The 26,409-nt window shown below is 40.1% G+C and overlaps 1 protein-coding gene across 1 annotated transcript in view; it reads right to left on the bottom strand.

Moving 5' to 3' along the window:
- The window catches only part of TM9SF3 (transmembrane 9 superfamily member 3), a 39,850-nt gene extending 15,798 nt beyond the window's left edge, over nt 1-24,052 (bottom strand). Inside the window, exons 1-9 of the mRNA XM_071563296.1 lie at nt 23,944-24,052; nt 14,782-14,977; nt 10,071-10,193; nt 9,469-9,629; nt 7,093-7,170; nt 6,057-6,188; nt 5,384-5,550; nt 2,640-2,734; nt 640-770 (exon numbers count right to left, since the gene is read on the bottom strand). Of these exons, the coding sequence (XP_071419397.1) occupies nt 640-770; nt 2,640-2,734; nt 5,384-5,550; nt 6,057-6,188; nt 7,093-7,170; nt 9,469-9,629; nt 10,071-10,193; nt 14,782-14,977; nt 23,944-24,021 (1,161 nt within the window). The 5' untranslated portion in view covers nt 24,022-24,052. The remainder of the gene's footprint in view (nt 1-639; nt 771-2,639; nt 2,735-5,383; nt 5,551-6,056; nt 6,189-7,092; nt 7,171-9,468; nt 9,630-10,070; nt 10,194-14,781; nt 14,978-23,943) is intronic.
- Between the last annotated feature and the right edge of the window lie 2,357 nt (nt 24,053-26,409).

The raw sequence follows: 26,409 nt of genomic DNA, 5'->3' as shown, positions 1-26,409 counted from the left end.
CTGAAGTAGCAAGTGATTATTTCCTACATTGTATTCACAGGATTATTTGAGGTTGAAAGGGCCAATACAACAAATAAAATCCTGACAAAAGACACAGGAAATAAAGGAAGTTATAAAAATTACATAAAAACAGTAATCCAACCAGCATAGTTTTTCAAGTGATTGGGTAAATATACGGACACAAGACCATAACTGGATATTAAATAACACTACACAAAGTGAAAAAAGTAAGTCATTTTTATAAAGACAGATCTCCTCAGAATGTCTTATCTCATACTGTTGCCTGATAATTTATTTTTATTTTTCTGCCTGCTTACAATGAATTGGAAGTAGCTTTCATTTGGAATTCTTCTGTATTTCATTTTAGATTATAACCAGTTTGCATTGGCCATCCAGAAGAAAATTAAACAACGCTAAGCTTGAATACAAAGCAGAAGTATCATTTTAAGCAGAGACTGTTTTTGGCATCCAGCAGCTGTTGCTATTGTGATTAAAATTAATTATACTTGAAGCACCTTAAACGCCTCCCACAACAGATTTCTAACTAGGAAGCTAAAGCTATGACTCAGAATTGTATTTAGATAAAAAAGTAGTTCTGTGTCTACATTGGTGTTTAAATTCCACAATAAATTGACTCACCATGGTTCCAAATGGTATAGCTCTTGAAGCATGATAATAGATGGCAATGAAGTTAATGAAGAAGGCAGTTCCACACACCATTGCTGGAATAAGGAAGGCTCCAATGAACATCTGCTTTATCCATCGCCTTCCTGTAAGAAGGAACATTCCAATGGGACTGATGAGATACAGCGTAATTTGTTTAAAACTGTATTAACAGCTCACCAGAACTTAGATGTTTGACAACTTCTCTGACAAAAAGGTGAGAGATTTAAATAACAACATACTGTATCAATCCAAGAGCCAAGAGTAAACTTGCAGTTTCATTTGACTCCTGGTAACTCACAAGATGTAGCACATTAATCAATTTAGTAGGCCAGGTGAAAGCACAGGAAAGGGATACAGCGTGAGACCATTTCAGCTGAAGAACAGCACATGCTGACTAAGCTGGCCAAAGAAGCTGGGCTATGAAACCTAAGTGTGTATGTGGGCTGCAGATGAGCAGAGAAAGAGAGAGCAGAGCTGGCCCCGTGCAGAGCCTGCTCACACCCCAGGAGGACAGGAGAGCTCAGCTCTGCTCCCAGCACAACTCAGCGCTACAGCTGCTTCCAGGCAGCACCTGCTCCGGGTTGTCTTGACCCAAATAAGCTGATTCCACACATTTAGGATGCACTAAGGAACTGGCTATCCCTGGAATAAAGCAAAATGCCATGGCATTTAACACACAGCAGAACTGAACTCTTGAAATCTTCAACAGCATTAAAAATAGAAGGAAAGTGATTTCTAAACCCCAAGGATCAAGGGAACAGCAACACTTGTAGCAGTTATTACGAAGTTTAGAGCTTTCTGAGGAGCTCAAAGAAACCCTTTTGGGCAATACCTTAAAAATTTGCACCGCCTGTATTCCCTGTGCTTTTTATGCTCTTAAATACTGTCTACAATTACATTTAATACACCATAACATTAATATGCAGTAAGTAAAAACCAATGAAATAATAGCTTTTTTTTCAAGATGATTGTATGTATTTTCACCATGAGTGAACATAGTCAGTATTTCACAGCTTGATACATGCTTGATCTGTAAAAAAATTGGCAAATCTGGCTCAACTATATACCACAGTACATTTCAAAACAGCAACCCTTATCTACCTAGATCTGTTTTTGTACAAATTGCTGGTTTATAAACAAACTACATAGAAAGAAAAGCCTGACCTCCAAACTCAGAGTGCAGTTGAGATTGAATACTAACAAGTATATCAAGTGTAAAAGATATAAATTTTCTTCTGCAAACTTACCAGAATTATTTTTTCTAAAGCACACTAGAAGATAACAGATATTGATTACTCTTTTATTGCAGCATAGGGAATGGATGAAGCCAGTGGACTGCATGGATCTAACTGGTCATAAGTCAGAGGCACAGTGAGGAGCATTTGAAGACAGCCTGCCAAAGTCTATCATGTCAATTTTACTTGGCTTCTGCTCTTTACTGATGCTCATTTTGATTTGCAAAGTATCAAGTAGAGCATACACTGGAAAGCAGAATAACCTTCTTTAAAAGATGATATAAACAGTTTTTCCCATCCTCAATTAATGGTAATAACGGCAAATAATCTGTAGTTGTCCTTCTCGTGTTATCCTAACATAACTCCCTAGTACCTACAGAAGAGGACTTTGTAGGACTCTCTGGAGAAGATGACATGAGCTGTTCAAAAGCACGTAACAGAAAAGGGAGAGGCTGTTAAACACTCTTGATGTCACGAGCCAAACAATTAAATACAAGACTATAACGAGCAATAAATAAGTCACAACTGCTAACAGTTCTTAAGAGCTAAAGATTCAGTAAAGTGCAGCCAATACTGAATAGATAATATGAAAGTTAAATATAGTAAAAATACTTTCTGTTTCCTCAGAATTTAATGGATTCCATCTGAATGACCTAACTCCATGAGGACAATATCAGAAAAAAATAAGTTCTCCATTTAACAATGCAATGAAAATGCTGAAATGTGAAAACACTTTACCTCCTTGTCTAGCATAAAGGCTTCCTCCAAAATATCCATTCACTGGCGATGTTGCAGCATAAACAAATATGGCTGTACTGAGCATTGATCCTCTCCTTGAGAAGGGATTATTTTGATAAATGAAATACAAAACCAAACATGATTAGAACAAAAAAAAAACCTGCAGAAACAGTTATTTAATATTTTAATATTTTTATGTAATACAAAAATTTACAAGTGCTTAAATTGGGAAATCTGTATAAGAATTAGAACTGTTTGTATCAAAAGCTTTTGGCCAAGTCTAATTCAATGTGGAAAAAAGAGTTTTGACATGCTACATTCTTTTCTAACATGCATTTATTTTCACTGGAATACAAAAATCTCACCTCTGATAAAAATATTTTGACATTTGGATGCACTTAGTTTGTGCACAAAAAACTATTTACATGACAAACATTAAGTGTAAGATTCAACTGCAGATAAAATATCAAAAGGCTAGTATTAAAAAAACCCCTTAGATTGTCAATAATGTTTCTGCCATCCTTCATAAATTAACTTTTAAGATGGAAAGTGTTCATCTTGCAGAAAATTAGATTTAGAAACTATAAATATTATAATGAAGTCACACATCAGCACTGAGTAGTGCAATCAGAAGAGCTCAGTAATTTTTAAATTATCACCTCATTAAATTCTGGAGTACTCATTTTGGCATAATTTTTCTGAAATTTTACAGGCAAAGCTAATAATTTTAAATCACAAAAGCCATTTCCAAATACATTTTTTAATATTATGTCTAAGAATAGCAAGATACAAATGTTATTCATTAGTAGAGTTGTTTCCTGACATCCCTCTGCTTTTCTTTGATAGCAAATCACAGCAGGTTTTCAGCCATCTTGCTGCACTTTCTTCAAATTACTTGTTCTGAGAGATTCTAGTCTTCTGCCATTGTGGTTTTTGAGGAACCAGTACTGGATGCCCACCACACTCAAAGAAGCAACCTTTAGCACTTAGGCTTCCATCACTGCATGACCAAAGCAAATACACCTGCTGGTCACACACACGAAAAATTACTTTGCTAACATTTGCTTCTTAAAAACTTCTAACTTAAGACAATTTATAAACACGCAAAACTCCAAAACCCAGGTATGGTCTGAAGTGGCACATGTAAATCCAGGCTACCAGTAAAAAGGCCACAGCTGTTAATCTACAATTATCTCTAAATTTCCTATTCTCAGGCTTACTCACTTATGTTTCAAATATTCTAATGGAAATGCCTCTCAAAACACTAACCAGTATTAAAAAATTAATAACTGAAGTGACCAAATTTAATTGTGAGACTTTTAGTTGGCATCAGCTGCACGATGTCTAAGAGCTTAACAGACCCCAAGAACTCTGACAGGCAATCATTATTGAAATTCAGGTTTACAGCCTTTTTCACTCATATCACTGTTCTCCTAAACATACAAGTTGTCTGCACCAGATTTGGTCAAATTTTTCCATTACATACCCAGAATTAAATGCACTTTGAAAGTGATAGAAAGGCCTATTGCAACAAAAGACTAAGTGTACCTTTTAAAAATTATTGTTCTGATACATTTTACAATTGCCATTACTAACTTACAGCTTCCCAACAGTGCACAAACATTCTGAAATGGTTTCATTTCCTTCTCTGAAGGGCCAACATGCTGCACAATTAGAAGCGTGTATGGATACCTATCTAGAAACATAATCATGGGGCACAAGGTGTGGAATAACACCACAGGAAAAATGAAAATATGCCAAGATTCTGGCATTAGAGAGGCTTTTTAAACACACCATTAAAAGGCAGATAAATTCAAAAACAAGAGTTCTCTCTAGTGGTACATTAGCAGTATTATAACTTGTTAAAATCAAGTTACAGGTGAAATTCAAGTAGAACAGAGATTTGAAAGTTTATTCATTGCTTAAAACAAAGCACTTAAAAAAAACATAACCCAAAACCAAAACAAAAAAATCCAAACAAGCTAAAACACAAACCAGTAATTTCCCCCAGTATCCAAAATATGATCACTACAAAAATTAATGAATTCCATCCAGCAATCAAAAAATCTCAAACAGATAAAAGGCAAAGGAAGAAAACAGGTGAACTGCATGTGGTGTGTTAAATTTAAATTTGAATACTACTTGTTTGTTCTAAATGAATTCTCTCCAGTCAGGACCACAGCCCATCTTTCCTGGAGGAGGCTTTACATCAACACAGGCTGAGCACTGTGTTCAACAGAACTTAAGAAATTACATCTCCATTCCCAAGCAGACTTGGGCATAGGACTGACTTAAGGCACAGTCAGCAGAAAACAGGACTACTCACAACAGAATACACTCCTACTTCAGTCTTTACAGGACATGGTAAGGAAAACAGGGTAAGAAATATAGTTATATTCAGTCAGTCTGGATGAAACCAGGAGTGAAATCAGAAGTGAAATATGTACCTTTTAATATTTATTTCCCACATTATCTACATGTGATTCTGCAGAACAACAAACTAGTTTCATAATAAATCATGCAAAAAGCAAGTATTAAAAGAGAAAATCAAAGGAGACTAACTCATATGGTAACAGTAAGATGAAGTTTCAACTACAAATCAAAAGATCATCTCTAAATACTACATCTACAGATAATGACTAAAGACTCAAACTTTTTTTTCAGGGCAGTTAGACCTGAATTTTTGTAATTATTTTGTTAATATAAACACTTATATATGGATGACATGACACAATCATACTTACTCTGTGTATAAATCTTCTATCATTGCAACAACAATGACTATAAGAGACACAGCAAAAATCTGACAGCCAGAACCAATAAGCGATGAAAATATCAGAGGATGACTGGATGGTCTGAACACATCTCCATGGACCTGCTTCCACCCATACTCATCACCTAGATCTCTGTCCTGGGAACAACAACAGTAAATTTTAAGTCTAGTCAATAACAATTGATGACAAACACACAAGCTAGATATAACCAAAAGGTCTGATTTAATAAAGCAACTTCAAGTGCAAGAGTGTCTTCTCTTCTGAATGCATCAAATCTAGGAGAAAAGTTTACTTTTCACATGCTTATGAAGACAACAAAAAATTACTACCTGAATGTATGATGCAGTAAAATATCAAAATCTCTCCCTGTCCCTAAATCCTCTGGAGTGCTTAGGAGTATACACAGGTTTATACTACAAAGTCAGGCTGGATAGGAACATTAACACAGTGACTACAGAGACAATTTTGGGTTGCAACCCAGAAGATGGTTATAAAGAAAACCAGCAATGCTTTCAAGACACACAAAAGGCAGTTTCCTGTTCAACTGAGGAAAGCCATTCAGAGCTGCTAACACAATGAAGGCATGACAAGAAAACAATAAGCCTTGAAAAAAAAATTTTTAAAGCGTGAATACAGATCTTACCATATCATCCATTTCTTCCTCCTTGCTATATCTTGCATAATCTTTTCGCAAAGTTCTCATCAGTATCATAGACACTAGGCCAACCAGAAAGATCACCATCATAAAAGAATTGAAAATTGAAAACCAGTGAATCTACAAAAGAAAACAAACCCTTAAGGTTTAGAACTGTAAATCTGTTTCAGATTGTTCCAATAAGGATAAATCATAGCTTGTCAGCACTAGCTAACTAACACAAAGTCACACAAAAACTGGCCCATGCAACACCACACATAAAGCTTTTCAACAGCCAGCCCTGCTCATGACAAAAGTTATCACAACTTAGCTAAGCAGAGGCAAAGTTTGAACTGGCTGTGCATGCTCCCCTGGTAAACAAAAGGCAACACAACATACTGCTGCCTTCCTAGAGAAGATGTTTAAGTAGCACAAGAGATGCTCACAGCCAAAAAGCCAAAGGAATTATTGCTTTGCACAGGATGTGCAGCAGCATTATTTTTCCTCTGACAAGCATATCTTCTGGTTTTCACTGAGGTCCAAACTGAATGCCAAATCTCTACTTTCAGAAAGTAGCACAGCTCAGTATATGACCCTCAAGGAGATTACAACCCTAGATTTAAACCATCACAGCTGACACCACCAATTGGTCTAGCCTAAAGCCTTTTGCTTTGCATTTACTTCAGAAAGAAGCAGACCTATGCCCAGCTGCAGTTACTCAGCTTACACAGTTGCACAGCTGTGTTCCTGAAGCTTTGTTGCTTCTCATCATGTGAATATATTTCCTTGAGCCGCATTCTCTTTTCTGTAAGCTCGAAGCTTGTCTCCATACTTACCGAAGAACTCTAAAAGACTGGAGACATCCTATTTTAGCAGTAACACTATTACTTAAAAACTAGTCCTAAACACCTCTGTTTCATTGCCCCAGATCATCCAGGACATTTGAAAAATCAAAGACGTCATCCAAAAATTTCAGGACACCTTCTGAACTAAAGCAACCATTTCAAACGGGTATTTCATAAGGTTGTCTTTGAACAATACATACTCTGTGCTGAAAGAAAGATGGGTCAAGGTACTTGTCAAACCGGTCTTCAAACTTCACATCTGATTTCTTCCATTTCACCTAGAGAGAGAAAAGTTTACATCTTAAAAGCACGTTACAGTATGTTCAGCTATACACACATGCAAAAATCCAGAAAACAAATTAAAGATCATCCACTTTAGATGTTTTCTTCAATGTGAATCCAGGTTTTCCCAAAACCCATGGAATGATGTTCTTAAAGACTGGCATCTACAGGTCAGACATAAAATGAACCTCAGCCACCTTGCCTCGTGAGTCTAGTCTTGTCCATCCTTATGTGTAAAAACAAGGAACAATCAGTCTTGCACCGCCTCAGTTGTCACCATCTCTGCAAGGCTGACCAAAGATGGAGATTTGCAGTTGTCAGATACAACAAACCTTTTTCATTATTACAGAAGGGGTCCACAAAGATCGTCATACCAAAGGCACAAACCCCAAAATTCACAAAATATTCCTACTTTTCAGTTTTGTCAAATGAATAGTTCAAAGACTATGCTTTTTCCCCACAGCAGATATTTGTAAAACCTTTGAAAAATCCTCACAAATTTACCCAAGATTTCAGACCAAAGGTTGAAGAAAGAAAGCATGTTTAAAATGTTCAAGAATGACACACTAGAAAGCACTGCATTTATTTTTCCACTTTTTTTTCTGCTGGCAGCACACTGCCTTTTCTCAGAATTTCCATGTACTGCATTGCATGAAGCAAGGCTTGTGGAGAACATTCCAGTGTTCACTGAGCAATAGCAACACCCCGTGCACTTCTGCTCCCCCACAGGCAGCTGAGATCTCTTCTGCTACCATAAACTGAGACTGAATTCAGTGAAATCACCTGTACCTAAATTCTCTGAGTACAGTGTCCAAGCAAAAAGATGCAGTCTAGCAAAAGTGTGGGAAATGAGAAAATAAAAGAATGAATTCAAAATAGATGCCAACAGGAAAGAAGAGGACATGAACTGAGATACAAGCTTGCTGGAAAGGAACTGGATAAAACACATCAAGTTGCCCCCTAACAGACAGACATCAAAATTCTAAAAGCTTACAAACCAAAAGCTGCAGTCCCAAACCTGCAAGACCACAGGATCGTGCAATTTAGAGAATTCATTTGCCAATAAGTAACTCTGAGACCAGCTGTAGAAGTATGTGTTTATTGGACAGGGTAACAGCATATTACTCCAGTAGCTGCACTGAGGACTGCTTAGGATTTGGAAAATTTATTGTATTAGTGAACTATAAGATACTAATAGAGTAGTACAAAGCATTTCTGAGAATTTTGGCAAGATTGTATTTAATTTCTGAAATTACATTTAAAAATTAAAACAAGCCTACCCTAAATTTTTTTTTCAAAGCATGCCAAAATTTAAAAATAGTGATATTGAAACAAATGCAGAACCCTGGGCTTATCTTTTCAAAATACATGAGAAGGAACTATCCTTTCTAACATATATTCTCTGAGTACAGAAGAAAGAATGTAACTGTAAACTGAATATCCCAATCACTCACCATAGTCCTGAGACAGATTAAAACTCCCAAGATTCAAGTACTACTCACTTTGAGGTTTGATATTGATGATCTTCAGTTCAAATTACAAACTTGTTCAAGATTAGGAGCTCTAAACATGAATAGCTTTTCAACACTGTGTTAAGCAGATATATTTCCCATTAGAGCATCTGCCACTAAGAAGCACCGCTTAGAACAAATTCACCAGAGACAATCTGTGCCATAACACCACACACAGCCAGCCCAGCATTTGCCCAGTGGTGCCAACAGAACTGGCTAGGGAAGTCTTGAGCTTTATACACTAAAAAGTATTTTAAGGGATCATCTAACATTATTTCCACTACTGGCAGCTACTCAGTGTGTTCCACAGTAAAATTCAGAGGAAATGGACCTTGCAATGCTGGTGGAATTTGAAATAGTAAATTTCAAAACTTCTATGATCAATTTTGCAGTAGAAATAGGGAGATTAGTGTAAACATAATTCTAAAAAGCACATACAAAACCTAATTATCTGCATTTCAAACTACACAACTTATTCAGCAGAGGTAAAAATATCCTCTGAAATAAAATCTTACACTGACATCTGCTGCTAACACATTGTAGAAAAGTAATGCATGAAGAACTAGTTTCAGAATACAAATGTGGTAAGATGACAAGTGAACCATTACATATTTAAGTAACATCAACTAAATAGGAAGAAAACTGAAAAAAATAATTTATCTTAATGAGTAAACATTGTTTATTCATTACCTTACCAGCCCAGTGTAGCCCTACATATTGTAGGTACCTACTTTTGAGCTACTTCACCATGTAGAATAGAATTTCTTATTATAAATTACTTACTGAATATGACATCTGGATTTTTGTGTTTGGTACCAATTTCACCTTTCCTTCACTGGTCAGATTGACATCTACAATTCTATTTCCATTGTAACCAATTTCAAGTTTTTTGTAAGTCCAAAGGTAATAATCTTCTCCATTTTCATCTGCTTCTCCAACAATCCCTGCATAGGAAAAAAGTGTAAGCATCTATTACAGGTATTGTCCAAAAGCCTCTTGAACACTGTCAGGCTCGATGAGGTGACCACTTCCCTGGGAAGCCTCTTCAGTGCCCAATCACCCTCTGAGTGAAAAACTTTTTCCTGATATCTAACCTAACCCTCCCCTGAATCAGTTTCATGACCACTGTATGGAGTCACAAGAGTGATGAGATTGGTACTTGCTCCTCTGCTGCTCCTCGTGAGGATGTTGAAGACTGCAATGAGATCTCCCTCAGGCTCCTCTTCTCTAGGCTGTGTTACTTGGTTTTACATTCTTGTGAATTTGGTCTACATATATGTTTTACATTGTTGTAATGAAGCTTAGTCATTAAAGGACTCTGTGAAACCCACTAGTACAGGACTCGGGTAGGTGTAATCCAGTTAGTTACACATGGCACCACTCACCCCATATTGGCAAGTCATCAATGTACATCTGGTACCAATAGTGATTTTTGATAGCATACACAAATGCATCTCTTCTTCCTTTGTCCAAGTCCACTTCACAGTAAGTTGTCTGCATTACATCATCTGCAAAAAATTAAAGCACAGTCAAAGATTTATTAGTGAGCTGGCTCAAAGCAAAGACAAAGCAGGCAAATGGAGGAACAGACATTGCTGAAGCCTTCAAGTCCTCTTTGCTGCCCTCAAGTAGGTGACAAAACAGGACCTTTAAAAAGGAACCATTCAAGAAATTACATGATTGCTTCCATAAATCTACTCTTCTGTATGCAGAAGCTTCCCACAGACTGGAGAAGGAAAGGTTTCAAGGCACTCTCTTGCCAGTTCATGGACATTAAATTAAGATTCATCAGTTCATGGCAGATTTACCCAGCCAGATTATGAGACCTTTTCTACTTTAACAAGAGTTATGAAATTATTAACAAATAGCTAAAACTGTGTACAATATTTTTTCTCCACTTTAGTATAATGACCCTCACTGGCTTTGGAAATAAAATAAACCCACCTCTTTGAGTCAGAAAAGTATTCTTCCCCATCTACAATTCATACATAATGCAGTTAGGAGCCATTCTTTCAAATCCCAGTTTCCTTCCCTAATATTACCTTTTCAAGTGGAAAAAAAAAATCAGGCAGCAACAGATTTAGAGACAACTCCCTCTTGGTGCACATCTTAGTAAATGTTTTCACACTACAAATAGTGAAACACATCGAAGGTAAAGAATTCCAGCTTCCCCTCATCTCTTTTTGTCACCAGTGGAACTGTGGACCCATTTCTAGTAGATAAAACTAATTTATGCTCTAAGTACAGCTCTAATCTGCATCAAAATGCAGCTTACTTTCTGACATATACTAACTGTAATATAAAGCTTAAAAACAAAGTCAAATCATCTGCACAGAAAAAACCCAGGCAAGGAGCACATTTCTAACACAAAACATCATTTCTCTGATAACAACAAAAATAAAAATATGCACAGAGAGAATAACAAAAGAATTCAAGTTCAACAAATGTCCCAAGAAGACTTTTAGACCATGGACTACTTTTTCAGAACCCCTACTGGTACATGAAAAAGAGGGCAGCCAATAAAGTTGGCACCACAGTTGAAGCAGACTTAGAATTTCAAGCCTCAGTTTGCACTTTTGCCTATACTGAGCTGGATCCTGTACCTTTTGGACTATGTTTCCCCCCAGAAATTGCTTTTATTTGGCACTTTTTCACTTTAACAGATTTTTCTGAGTTGTCTTGACATTATTTAAAAGAAAAAAAAACAAAAAAATCCAGATTGTTTATTTTCTGGTTTTGTTGATAAATAGGAATTAATTCTTTCCAAAATATTTGGCATTTCATTGTCATACTACATTCAATTAAATGACAACACTTTTCTTAATGTTAAATTTTTCAATTCAAATGATTGTTCAACACACAGAGGTCAAATGAAAACATACTGTAAATTAAAATAAGGGTAAGAGAGACATTGATTGAGGCTGTTAAATAAAGCATTGGGCAGCACTGAAGCACAGCTCACTCTGGGGAAGGTGAAGGGGCCAGACTGGCTTTAGGTGGGTCTCTCCTTTCTGGTTCACCCACATGCACAGCAGTACCATCACAGCTGAAGGACAGCACAGGGACACAAGCAAGGGCTGCCAGTGAAATAAAAAGCACGTGAACTACAACTGCTCTTTTTAGAGACCTTTCCCATTTTATAGCCTGAATACAGAAGCCTTTGTCTGCAATCATTAACCAAGACAAATTTGGCTATAGACTGTAATGTAATCCAAGTAACTACACAGGCTTTCAGACCCTGGGATTTGCCACTTTTTTGTTTGTTTTACTAACTGAAATAAGCCATTCTGCATATAATACTGTAGGATGTAAACAGTGGGTTTTGCTGCAGTTAAAATAAAAAAAGATTGAAATACGATTTGAAGTGAAATGACTGCAGATAGCAGCATGCCCCAAAAAACCTCTGTCCATTTTTACAGATTTTATTCCCAGCATTCAGAACACCAAAGGACATCACTGAGATAGTACAATCAAATCTGGATCAAACAGTCACAAGTTACTCCAGGACACACACACAAAACTGCAGCAGCATTGTTAGAAACAATCCCATTCAATTCTTGCAGAACATCAGTATGACATTGCATATGGCACAGGATGCACCCTCAGTCACACTCTAAACAGTCCATTTCCTCTCACCTCCACCTAAAACAAGCGGATGAAGACAAGTGCTCCTTTCTCCAGCCACTGAGAATGCTGAAGCTGTCATTTAGTTACAGGACAGGATTAGATGGTTAAACTTAAACCCACTGGGTTAAATGGTTAAATGAAAGAAGCTTAGAACCACATTCAGTGGCTGGGGGACCTGATGTCCACCTCATTATAGCTTTGCCAGATCTAAAGTTTTACGTATGTTAGAGAGTTCTCAGCCAACTGTATCCAAGAGGAGTGTGAAGTTAAAGGCACGTTTTGTGTTGCATCTACACCAGGGATGTCAGAGGTAACATGTGCTATGCAATACAGCTACAGTAACATCAGCAGCACATTAAGCAAATTTTAAGAAGCACAAAAGCATGACTTGTTACAAGAGCAGTGTGCTTAGCCAGATTTCAAATTTACAATGAACAGTCAGGTGAATGGGGTTTTATTCAAACATGTAAACCATGTAAAACCTCATTGTATCTGACCACCTTGCAGCACAACACCAAACACCATCCTGAATGGCTGCCTTACATTCCGGAGGTGCTGCAGAATGAAGTTTGGGCAAAGAGTTCTTTAGCAGAAGCATTTCCTCTTTAAATTAAGTTTCTCTAAATGGCACTGTATGGCAATATCAAAAATTAATTTTCTAACTGATGTTGCTATGATACCAACGTTCAATACACTTAATTTACTAGTCTCAGGTGTAACAGAGGATTTCAATCCAAACACTTGAATAAAGAACTTGATATATTAATTAAAGAGCATTATTACCCTAGACTTAGCTTGAAAAGTAAATTAAGCCAGCTGAAATTTAAAGTTACATTACAATATAAGTGTATGTAAGTAATTAATTACTTTGTTCACACAGTTATTTGTACAGACTTGAGATCTGTGATGTAAGAACAACATAGTGCATATTGTAACAGAAGGGAGACCCAGCTGTCTGCTGTGATTGCAGGTGTCCTTTCATACGGGATCTTGAACACACTGTAGATCTGCCCCATCAGTCACAACTGTGAGAACTCCAGTGGAAACACAAGAACACATTTCCCGCAGAACTGTAATTTTTTCACTCTAGTTCACAAATACAGGCAATGCCCAGTGATTCAACTGCCAGTTTTATTTACACAGTTCAGTATTTCAGTTTGTAACAGCTGCAGCCTGAATAACTCTTTGAACGTGATGAACAGTGTGCAGCCTCACACCTCCCTGCTGCTGTACAGCCAAACTACACTGAGAAGGGAACTGGCTTTTTACTGAAGAAGCTGTTTTATTAGAACAAGTCTATTTCCCCTTTACTCACTCTAGAGGATAAAATTCCAGAAGTATAAAATCTAAATCTAATTTAATTGTGTAAACTCATACAATACTGGTTTAGAGAGAAAACAATGCCTCTAATTGTTAGACTTGCGGTAATCCCAAACACACATAAGGAAAAGCACAGTTATCTGTTGACTCAGAACTTAGATATGATTCACATATTCATTAAGAAATCTGTTTATTATTGAATGGCACTTGAGCAGTTCTTAATTACGTCAGCTGTAGATTTTAGATACTTAACACTCCTTGAAGCCTTATCTTTTTCTTAAGAACATATGAATCTATTGGTACCAAAACAGAAGTGTCTAGCCAGTTAAGCACAAGTGATGCAATGAAGTGCAGTGTTCTACAAAAAAAAGATACATATACACAGAAACACAAACTGAATGAAATTTATAAATGTTGAAATTCAATAGAGCCAAAAAGAATCTGTTACTGTTGGAAGGTCTACAATAACCAGTTACAGATATCTGAAAGGGCACACACATAGAAACTAGGCAATAAAAGACTCAACCCCTAATACCAAGAATGTCTTTGCAAAAGAAGTTAAATGTCTTCTCTGGAACAGTATGGAAAGATGGTGATGGTCAGAAACAACAGGAAAAAAAAAAGGGACTAGTTTCATCCTGATTGGCATATGATGAGTTAGAGCCAATGCTATAAAGGTATTTGTCAAAGGCATTTTAAACTTAGACAGTAACCAGAAGGATACAATAATTAATTTTGTGTTAAGGTAGAACTTTGATATGTTGAGTCCTTGCTACTCCTTTGCAATTGCAGAGTCTGCAAGCACTCAGTATCACAGGAAAAATTACATTTTCAAAACTGACAATTCCAGAATATTAATTCCAGTAAATATTTAAGCATTCATATGCAAAAAGCTGAGTTTTACTTCATGAAATAGAATCAGTTACTTCAGAAGTTAAGTATCTGCTGCGAGCACCTTCCTCCAAGGGCACAAGATGAAAACTTCACTGCAAACTCAACAGCCAACGGTAGGAGACAACATTTGCAGGGTGTTGCAAGCATATATTCAGTTGCTGGGAGCAACAAATTGTCAGGTCTTCAAGTTAAAAAACACACAGTTTTAAGTGTTCGTGTATTTTTTAATGACTAAAGGCACTGTGAATTGCTTACCTTTAAATTTGATGTCAAGACCACTAAATTCCAATTCAACTCCTTGAAGTGCTTCCCCCAGGGTTTCATGGTAATGGCTGATGCTTTTTTTTGATCCCACACAGAAGGGAAGAGAGAAGTATTTGTATGTTTCTTGGCGATTGTGGTAGGGTCCTACAGTATTCATCCATAAAACAACTTCCTCTTTATCTTGGTACTGAAAGATAAAGTTATTGAGTTAGATGAGAAGCTGAGCAGAATAAAAATGTTCAAGAAGCTCTCATTCATGTTAATGGGCACGGCAGGACTGCTGAATCACAGGCAACAGTCGCATTTAAAGACAGTTGAGTATTTCTGTCTTTTTGGTGACAGGCATTGTAGGATAACATTTTCAGCCTGCTTTCTTACAAGAAAAAAAGCTCACTTGATCATATAATTTCTTAGAGCCTACCACTGCAACAGCAGATGAGGAGGATTCACACAAATATAAGAGAAGCAGAAGATGTAGAGAGCAGAAGAGAAGACAAGTCTCAAAAATAAGTAAGTTTTTACCAATTTTTTGGAAACATACATCAGTTAAAAGTAAAATTCTGCTTATCTCCACTGAGAGAAAGAAAGTAACAAATAACGTCTCATTAAACAAGATCTTAGCAAAGAAATAGGTAATCTACCCACGGTGACCAGTATCCTGTATTTTCCTAAAATGCACCTCCCTTTCATTTTACTCATGGTATAAATTGCACTCAAAATTCCCAGAAGAATGCAATGCTGCACAGGAAGCACTAAAAATAAACTGTTGCATACCTACAGTAGCCCAGAGGCAAAGAAGTCAGGCAGAAGAACTTTATTTTGATGCATTTCCAACATTCCCCCAGTGAAAAAAACAGAACAGCAAGGAGTCTGGTGGCTGCCATGAAATTCTTTCTGGGAAGATTCACTCTTCACTTTCCACAGCTACTGTTAGCCAGGAAAATTTACTCCTTGTCTAGGAGCGAGTAATTTTTTTCAAGCTTTTTTATTAGTTCTGAACAATAAAAAAATGTATTTAAAGCCATTAATCTATCGGTATTCAAATACTGCATTAACTCCGGGGAATTAAGAAATCTGAAATAATTACCTGCACTGTATCTGTCTGCATCTGGATGTATCAGATCTGCTGATTGCTACACAAAGCCTCTCAGCCAACACAACTTCACCTACTATTAACTTCAGCTGAAGAGGAGGGACAGAGCAGTGACCTAAGTTTTGAGGCAAACCCCTACTTATATACATTTGAAAGCACAATCACCACACAGATTCTAATATTTTTAGGTACAAAAGAATAAAGCACTATTTTAAGACCAAACCACAGACACAGAACAGATTAGAGAAGAAAAGAAAGTTAAATGTTAATTAGCTGTGACTATTTTGCAGTGCACAACTGAAACACTGAATACAGTTCTGCATCTCCCTTTTTAACAGGTGAACAAAGGTTCAACTCCAAGTATTCTAAATAGCCAGTCATAACAAGAGGTTAACTCAGAAATAATCAGGTATGTGTGGAATGCAATAAATTCTTCAGATGAGGTGTTTAAAAGTTTAACTTATGGATTTAAACACGCTTTGGAAAATAATTTATTCCTTTTAAACTAACACATCATCTCATCTTTTTTGTTTACAAAGATGTACAAGGGTCATTCCAGCCTCTCACCTGAGTGATTCCCAACAAACTTAAACTCTTAAACTTAAACTATTTCATTCTGAGCTGCAGCAGAGACCAAACACCAGTTTCACAAACCTGCCCGTTTGCACAGCACACACCTCAGAACATTTCTGACAGGTAAAGAATGTCAAAGAAGCATCAAAGACAGAGTAAACAACACAGCAAGAGAAAGTAGGCTTTCCTCCTCTCTGCCAGCAACCAGAAAAGTTATACCAGTGCAGCACAGTTATCCAAAGAAAGTTGTGAAAGCAAGAAAAAAGAAAGAAAAATCACAGTTCCAGTTGCTTTGGCTGCAGAAGCAGAGAGTGGAATCTGCACTTGGAATCTGCCTATAGCTGCTGCCAAGGTAGCACGGGACACGTTGGTCCATCTCTCCTCCTAGACTGCTATGTCTGGCACATCTTCTTTTTCTGACTTTAACAGCTGCAGAATGTATTTCTAGCCCTTCCACAAAATGGTCTTAACTTGTCAAGAGCCCACTTTAGCACTGTGCCTCGTAATGAACAGCTTACATGGGAGCTGAGCTATGTCTGTTCAACCTTCAGTAATAGAATATGACAACATCCTTAGGTCTGTGAGTTCATCTCTGACAGGGCCTGAATAAAGAAAGTACTGATCACTGCTTTACTGATCATGGCTGGTTCCTGACCTGCCTCATGCTGAAGTGGGACCTCTGCATTTTTGGAACCATACCAGAAGTGACAGAAGTGGCAGAAACAAACAGATTAAGAACACACTCGACAAAATCTTGCTACATTTTCTGATCTACTAATTGCAATTACAACATCTGCAGCAACAAATTTGGTCTTTGCTTGTCTCTTATCTGCACAGTGTTAGCATTCCTTTAGGGCTTACAAGTTTTTCCCACAATGACTCCAAGATGCCATCGGCCTGCTCTGGAGAGAAAAGGGACGAAAACAAACATAAGCAAAGAATTCAGTCTGCATTTATTACTTCCTCCTTTCTCACAACCATCCCAGAACAGCACAAGAGAAATCTGTCCAGGACTGCCACATAAACAAACACAGCACCCCAGCCGGCCCAGGCTACACCTCGCTCTGAGGAGTCCACAGTCACAGCAATTTGCAGTCCATCAGGTGCTTCCGGTGACCTCCCAAATTAGGAGGGCTGTAGTGAGAAAACCAACTTAAGCAACTTCTGCCTAAATTGGGGAGTGGTGCCTAGTAGAAACTCAAGATGATTTTCTTCTCCCTGCATTTCTTGGGTGCTGCTCGTTCTCAACTATAGAGGTGAGCTTTCACATTTAAATACGTTTCCCTGTCATGACATCTCCTTATATCCTTAGCCCAGTGGTCGGGTAATTTGGTGTCAAGAACACAGTGATATTAAAGAGTTCAAGTTTTGCAATGCCTGGCGTTTTTTGGTTGTTTGGGTTTTTTCTTTTTCATTAGTTCTCTCATAATATCAAAATATCTACAACAAATAACTGTCAAGGTAAAACAAAACTCTTATTTAGGCAAGACAAAGAAATAGAGTGTCTTGTAGGACTGTACTGTCAGCTCTCTATGAGGATTCTAGGTTGAGAGAAGCCTGACATACAACGCACCTTTCAGCAAAAGGTCACACTATTAGAGAGAGAACATAAAATAATTCCAGACAAGACAAAGAAGGTCAACAAACATGATGCTGCAATCTGTACTCTGCTGTATCTCAGCAAGCTCTTCTGTTTCGGTTCATATGAAAGGATAATATACTGCACACAGCTCAGGTCCTAATTATATTCATAGACACAAAAAGCCTTTTAACAGCTCGGTCACGGTGCCACAATTCAGAGTTCACCACTTCCACGTATGAGACCAGACTACAAAACACAATTTTATTTACATTTCACTTACTGTAATTTATGAAAAAATGTAGTACTTGTTCTGTGAGCTTTGCATATTTTTGTGCACTAAGCTTAACATCAGTTCAGTAATTGCAGTAACTATATGGAGTATACAATGACCTATTTACAGGGGCAGCCTGAATAGTCTCAAAATCAACACAAGTTACCTACCATACAGCTGTTACAAACTGATTAAGAGCAGATAAACTTTCAGAAACTTTTTTCAGTAATTGCCTACCAGGTGATGAAGGACTAACCTACACCTTAAGTGCAACCATGTACCAACTACGACCCTCCCCACAGCTGGGACATCTGTTCCAAAGCAGCACAATATGGTCATGCTGCCCATTCAGAGCACTGGGCTGCAGAAACATTGTGCGTGTGCAAGCGAAAATCACATCCAAGCCACCTGTAGTGCTGCCTTGTTGCTGGCAGAGAGGGGTCTATTCCAGTCCTCTGCAAACACTAAACTGGTATGAAGCTTGGGCAGCTGATCCGGCCAAGTGTGCAATTCTTCCCTGCAATACCTCTACTGAAAACTTGGGGGTTTGCACCACTTTGAGGCTCAACACAAAGACAACTTCCATGTATCTACATGGGTAAAAACTATTTCAGTGTAGCAATACGGTTTAAAAACTATTTTAGTGTAGCAATACTGAGACTACCTTCAGTACAGTACTCCTTCCTCTCCTGTTACCAATCGGGCACTCATGATGTGGAAAGCAACTTCATGTTCTCTTTGCACAACTGTAGAAATCAGCATGGTAACTCTAAAAATAAACTAATTATTCTAAAAAAACAAGGCTAGATTAAGTCAGTATACAAAAGGTTGCAGGAAAGGATATGAAACTGTCAGGTTGTTGATGTTCGTCTTTAAACCATGAAAACACTTTGCAAAAAAAGATGGAGACAAGGAGAGGATTACAACTAACAAATCTTACGTGATGATTCAGCAAAATAAATTCAAACCAAGGCAGTTTCTTTCAGAAAGTATGTGATTTTACTCCTTTTCTCAGACTGAAGTTTGGAATGATGCTTTCCACAATGCACATCTTTCCGGGAGGAAAAAAGGAGCAACATTATCTGTTACTGGCAGAGCAAAGCTGCAAAAGCAGGACAGGAAATAGAGGAGGCAGCAAGCAAGACTCAACTGGTAATATTCCAGGCTTCTGGTCCCCGGTATGTTACATATGTTCTATCAAACACTGTGATAATACTCAGTGTTAGCAGCTCACATCCACAGCCCACTGAACTGTTCAACCTCATGCTCTCCCTCAGACAAAGCAGGTTATTTCTAGTAACACTTCTGCATTTCTCTCTGAATTGTAGGCCTCAACCAAATGTGGGTAGAACTGTGCCAGCAGCACAGTCTGAGCTACTGTACAGGTAGTACTTTTACTGTTACACTTCCGAGATGCACAAGATTGCTCAGGCACACCACGTCCTGATTCCATGACATTTATTTCACCTCTTCAAAATGGAAACAGGAGAACCTCAAAGAGGAATCAGACTGCTCAACTGCACACAACTTCATATGCAAATAAGTATTTTACATGCACTGAAATGTTTTCTACAGTGTTCCTCTAAATGACAATTTTCAGATACTATACAAAGCTCCTAATTTTATATATTAATTTTAAACAAGCCTTACAGGCTCAGGGCTTTAACACGTCAAACAAAAACGCAATACAACAGCAATTTTGCTACACAGTGTAGGCTGGGTTTTGTTTATTTTTCAATGTTTGTCATATATTTCCATGCTTAAAAAGCACTGATAATTAAACTGAAGCAATGTTAAAATGGAAATATTACCTACCCCCAAGACCATTTCCCTGCAACAAAAGCCCCAGGATATTTCAGAATGCTTTTATCGTTTGTCTGTTTCATCATCAGCTCCCACAAGTCCAGCAAGAGAAAATGTGACAGCAAAGGCCAGGCAGGAGCCCACCAGTCCCGTTCCTGCAGGATCAGGACACGCTGTGGCGGGGCCACCAGCACTGACACTGTCACTTCCACAAATAAAAGGACAACTGCCAAAAAATGGTGCAATTACCAGAATACAGGCAATGCATTACGTGCTCTGGAACATGACAATAAGTTAAAGAATCAGCAGGCAAGTTTTCAGTTTGATTTTAAATCCCCATGTCTTTATCTTATGATTGTATTTATACTTCTTCCTCCAATGAAATGCAGGTGTGATTTTTAAAGAGTAATTCAAATTTAGGATAAAATAATTTAGTTGTTGATTCAATGACACTACCCACACCTACCATCTCCAGAAACAATAGTACTTACAGACCGAGAGGTCTGTGCAGAACTCTCACAATTACCTTTTACAATATTTGCTTAGAAGTCCTACAGTTATAAAATAAAGGACACATATAAAACATTAGCAGACAATTTATACAATACAAAAATATATATTATAACATGTATCTTTATTGTTTTATAAATATTGTATACTCTTAAATATTACAGCAGCAGCAATGAAATTAAAGATGTTAACCTGCTAACACAGAGCACTAATCCCTTCAGACAGCACCTCTGTACGTCCAGCGTGCTCAGCACTGATAAGGCCCAGCAGCCAAACCTGAACCGTGGCGATTTGCACAGACACCTTCACTGACAGGCCACGTGGTGCTTGTGTGAGGCACTAACAAGGAAATGAGAGCAGATATGGACGTGTATTCCTTAAGTTAGTGAAAATCTCTACCCTTTGAGGTTACCAAGTCTTACATCTCCCCTCCAGTTCTGCAAAAGTGAGCACAGCCTTTAAAATGTAATAAAGCACTTTGATTACAGAACAATTAGACTTCCAACTGTAATCATCATAGAATCGATTGGGTTAGAAAAGACCTCTGAGATCATCAAGTCCAACCCTTGGTCCAACTCCAGTCCCTTTACCAAACCATGGCACTCAGTGCCACGTCCAATCTCAGTTGAAAAACCTCCAGGGATGGTGAATCCACCACCTCTCTGGGCAGCCCATTCCAGTGCCTGATTACTCTCTCTGTAAAGAATTTTTTTCTGATATCCAACTTAAATTTCCCCTGGCAGAGCTTAAGCCCGTGCCCCCTTGTCCTACTGCTGAGTGCCTGGGAGAAGAGACCAACCCCCACCTGGCTGTAACTTCCCTTCAGGTAGTTCTAGACAGTGATGAGGTCACCTCTGAGCCTCCTCTTCTCCAGGCTAAACAACCTCAGCTCCCTCAGCCTCTCCCCATAGGGCTTGTGCTCCAGTCCCTTCACCAGCCTTGTTGCTCTTCTCTGGACTCGCTCCAGCACCTCAATATCCTTTCTGAACTGAGGGGCCCAGAACTCAACACAGTACTCAAGGTGTGGCCTCACCAACGCAGAGTACAGGGGAAGGATCACTTCCCTGGTCCTGCTGGCCACGCTATTTTTGATACAGGACAGGATCCCATTGGCCTTCTTGGCCACCTGGGCACACTGTTGGCTCATGTTGAGCTTCCTGTCAATGAGTACTCCAAGGTCCCTTTCTGCCTGGCTGCTCTCCAGCCACTCTGTGCCCAGCCTGCAGGGGGTTGTTGTGGCCAAAGTGCATATTTAAAACTGAAATTATTTAAATGCAGTATTGAAAGAATATTTCCTTCAGGTTCATAATCTCAAAATCAGCATATTGCTACAAAATCCTGTCAGGTTCCTTGATGCTATCAATGCCTCCCCTCCAATCTCCTGTGCAAGATTAAAGTATTGAAATATTTAAGCAAGGAGACAGCCTTCCAAAAAAAGGTAACTGTTTTTATACATCTACTATTCCTAATCTATCACATGATGTTAATTAACTGGACACCATGCAACCAAGAATACTAAGTCAAAAGACAGTTACAATCTTGCAGAATTGAGTAATTAAGATGAAAAAACCAAGCCTTTAAAAGGAATTTCAGATTTCCACTGGCAATTGTTTAGGTAATCATTTAGAAGACCTAAAAACCATCAGAAATGGATTTTGACGGGAGAGTTAAAAACTAAATAAATTCATTGACAGCTTTAGAATCATAGAATCATAGAATCGATTGGGTTGGAAAAGACCTCAGAGATCATCGAGTCCAACCCTTGGTCCAACTCTAGTCCATTTACTAGATCATGGCACTCAGCGCCGCGTCCAATCTGTGTTGAAAAATCTCTAGGGATGATGAATCCACGCCCTCTCTGGGCAGGCCATTCCAATGCCTGATTACTCTCTCTGTAAAGAATTTTTTTCTGATATCCAACTTAAATTTCCCCTGGCAGAGCTTAAGCCCGTGCCCCCTTGTGCTATTGCTCAGTGCCTGGGAGAAGAGACCAGCCCCCACCTGGCTATAACTTCCCTTCAGGTAGTTCTAGACAGTGATGAGGTCACTTTGTTACTTTTTGTTCCCCCAGAAGATTATCAATACTAATTCAATAATGAATAATCCCTCAAGTCAACCAGCCTTTAAAATAAACACAGTGCTATAGTGAAAACCAACTCACCTCAGTAGAAAACTAACTCTAAAACACAGGCTTAGCAACAAAACTGGGACCTAAGCTAGTTCAAAGAATACACGTGCCTTGAATGTACTCAGTGTTAGATTAACATTTCTGTCATTAACTGCAGGACTGATAAATCTCTTTCCCTTTAAAAAATAAAGACAATCCTAACCAGTTCTCCATTCCTCAAAACCACAAGGAATGAGGTAACTAATTAACTACTGCTTATACAAAAACTATCAATACCATTTTTCTTTTTTATTAAGAACAGTAAGTGTAGCACACCACACCTAAAGAAAGATACGTTCAGAAACTGAGCAAGGGCTCTCCAGCCAGGCTGCTCGAGAGCACTGAAGGTCCTGACAGCCAGATACTGTTTAATCACAGCCACACTCCAACCTACTCCACTTGGAGCAAACGGGGAAGGGTTTTGGCAGAGTCGCGTTCCAAATTCACATCTCAGCTGATCACAAAGACTTCCACCCTTCCACACCGAAATCCAGGGGAAACAACATCGACGTAAAATCAGAAACTGATGACGCCCTTACTACAGATCCTTTTCAGGTAATATTCAAGCACCTTAAAAAGACTATGCTCATGCCAATAGATGAGCGCTCAAGTCAGCGCCCATTTTATTCAGGGGGTCTGTGTCAGTGTCCCCATCCTGCGCTCGCTCCCCAGCCCATTCCCAGCTCTCCCCGCCTCTCCCAAGGCGCGCTGTCCCCGCAGGTGTTCCCTGTCACCGCGGGGCTGTCACAGCCGCGCTCCGGCGCGGACTGTGCTCCGGAGCGAAAGCAAACATCCTCCCGGGAGGAGCAGCCTGCGCTCTGCAAACAAAGCGGCAGACCTGCCGGGGCGTTTATCTCTCCAGGAAAAGGTGGGACACCGCGCCCGGCCGCACAAGGATGTGCAAACCGGATCAGAGAACCCGGCGGCCCTGCCCGAGCGCCCCCGACCCGGCGAGCGGGGCCCGACCCCGCCAGTCCCGACCCGAGCAGCGCAGTGCGCAGAGAGGGAGCCCCGAGGGACGGGACCCGCCGCTGCCCCCGCGGCCAAGGTCCTTCAGCCCCGTCCCTGCCGCCCGCCCGCCGGCCGAGCCGCGCTGTCCGGGCCGGGGCCGCAGCCCGAGCGCCGCTCCCGGGGGAAGCCGTGCGCCGCCTCACCGTGTGCTCGTGCTCGTCGGCGCGGGCGCGCAGCGGCAGGAGCGGCAGCAGCAGCAGGAGCAGCCCAGGTGCCGCCATCTCGGGCCTCGGCGTCCCCAGCAGGCCCCGCCGCGGCACCGGCCCGCGCCCGCCGCGACGCCACTTCCGCCCCGCCCGCCACGTCACCGCCCGCCCAGAGCAGCGCGGCGCTACGGCGGCCCGGGGGCGCCACACCGCGCGGGGTCACACAGCGCGCCCGGCGGGCCGGGCTGGGCCGGGCAGCTCTGGCCGCTCGCACCCCTGGAACTGCTCCTGCTACAATCGTGCCGATTTGATCCATGAGATAATCGGTTTGGGAACATCGTGACCCGGGGCTGTGCGCACGAACCCGCAGGAGCACAGAGACCTGGGAGGAGCAGCTGAGATTGTTTAGTCTGGAAAAGAGGAGGCTCAGGGGAGGTCTGAGCACTCTACAACTACCTTGAAGGGAGGCTGTAGCCAGGTCGGGGTCAGGCTCTGCTCCCAGGCCACGAGGACATGGCCTCAAGCGGCACCAGGGGAGCTTTAGGTTGGACATAAGAAAAAGGGTGATTAAACATTGGAATGGACTGCCCAGGGAGGTGGTGAAATCACCATCTCTGAATGTTTTAAGGAAAGACAGCATGGCATTTAGCGCCGTGGTCCAGTTGGCAGGGTGGGCTGGAGTATGGAAGGGCTTTTGCAGCCCAATGGATTCTGTGACACGTAGGCTCGTTCTCTGCAGCCCTCCAAGGGCAGCAGGAGCTGCAGGGCCTGGGGCGAGCAGGGAGGCAGCACAGCCACACCCGCACCTCGCTCAGGGTAAGGTTCCATCAGTGCTGTCTAAGATGAAGCCTGCAAACCTCCCTCTCAACTTGGAACTACCTCAAGCTACAAGACCAAAGTAAGAAAAAAACCCCTCACAACAAAACAACAAACAAAACCCCCAATCCAAAAAGCTTACGGTATTAAGCATTCATTCCCCAGGCAACTTTTAAACTGAACAATACAGTAAAAAATTCAGAGGCTATCAAGTATAATACTAAAAAAAGGTGGGCTACACCATCTCAAATATTGCACAAGCCAATAAATACACAGTGACAGACATGAGCAGCAGGCAGGAACTGCTGCCATCCATGCTTTGTAGGAATGATGCAAAAACAGATTTTCCTGTTTACCACTGACCACCATACTTATGCTAAAAGCTTTTGCCCCTGTGGTCTCACACATTCAGTCTACCATCCCTGAACATACTTTGCAAGATAGAGCACGTACCATGTCCCACATATTTCAGTAGAGGTCAGGTCCCTGTAGAGAGAGATACTTGCTAAGACCTATGCAATAGCCCTGCTTATAAACATACACACATAAAACCTATACAGCTTTGGTAACACTATATGTATCTTTCTAGTCATTGCATCTCAGTCCAAAACAGAGTAGCTTACCCTTGGGAGACAGAGAAATGAGGCTTCAGCATCTTCAGTTTATTCAGTACTTAAGTCTTTCAGTCAGCAGCAGGGCCAGCCAGAACCATCTGCTGCAACAGGGTTTGCAAGGCGTGCTGTACAAAGAGCAAGTTTGCCACACAAGTTTGGAGGATTGGCTGATGCCCTCACAGTGGCCCAGGCCACTTAACTTCTACCAGCAATTTTATTACCTCTTCAGTCCTTGAACTCTAAGGTCCATCAGAAACACTCTTCATTCCCAAGCATGTTCTTGACTAACCACAACCTGGTTGTACACATTTTTCTTCTCTGGTCTGTTTCAGTGCACTTCTCATCCTTGGTGGAAGCAACACACGCCATGTGCATAAATGGAGTCTACAGATACAATGACTCCATGCACTGAGATGTAAGAGGCTTAAAGCAACTCCATGAATGCAACCTATGTGTAACACTTTGGTGGCTGAGCTGGTGCATCTCTGCTGGCCTGCAAGAGATGTGGAAGTCATGCCTATACTGCAATTGTTTATCTCTATTGAACAGTGAAGCCATTTTAGTGCTGTTCCTTTTTTTCCTGAGAGGGTGATAGTTTTGTGGTGATTGCTTGTCAGTGAGACTCCCAATTAAACCAGCACAAGTGAGACAGGAATGCCTGAGACTACAACTGCATCTTCAATTTCTCTCCCTTATGCAGTGCAGAAGAGGCTAGAACAGAATGCATTTATAATATGCCTCAGCTCCACCTGTCCCAGCTCGCCTCCAAAGCAGAGCCCCACTAAAATTTTGTTTTGTATGATGGATCAGGTCAGAGTAAGGAAGTATCAATGCTTCAAATCGGGGAGGGACTGAAAGGCTACTTATGAGCTATTTTTCAGCAATTCAGATATAAACCATCTCCCCACAGCACTACCAATAAAAATCCAGTTCACAGCCATGTTATTAGAATTGTGCAAAAGCAAACACTCACCTACGGTTCAGATAGACCCCTCCCACAGAGGAGATTTGACTATCACATGGAGTGGGTGCA

The sequence above is a fragment of the Pithys albifrons genome, chromosome 9 (assembly GCF_047495875.1).
Source record: "Pithys albifrons albifrons isolate INPA30051 chromosome 9, PitAlb_v1, whole genome shotgun sequence".
Lineage (NCBI taxonomy): Eukaryota > Metazoa > Chordata > Aves > Passeriformes > Thamnophilidae > Pithys > Pithys albifrons.
Note: the sequence above shows the minus strand (reverse complement) of the source record. Positions and strands in the feature narration are given on the sequence as shown.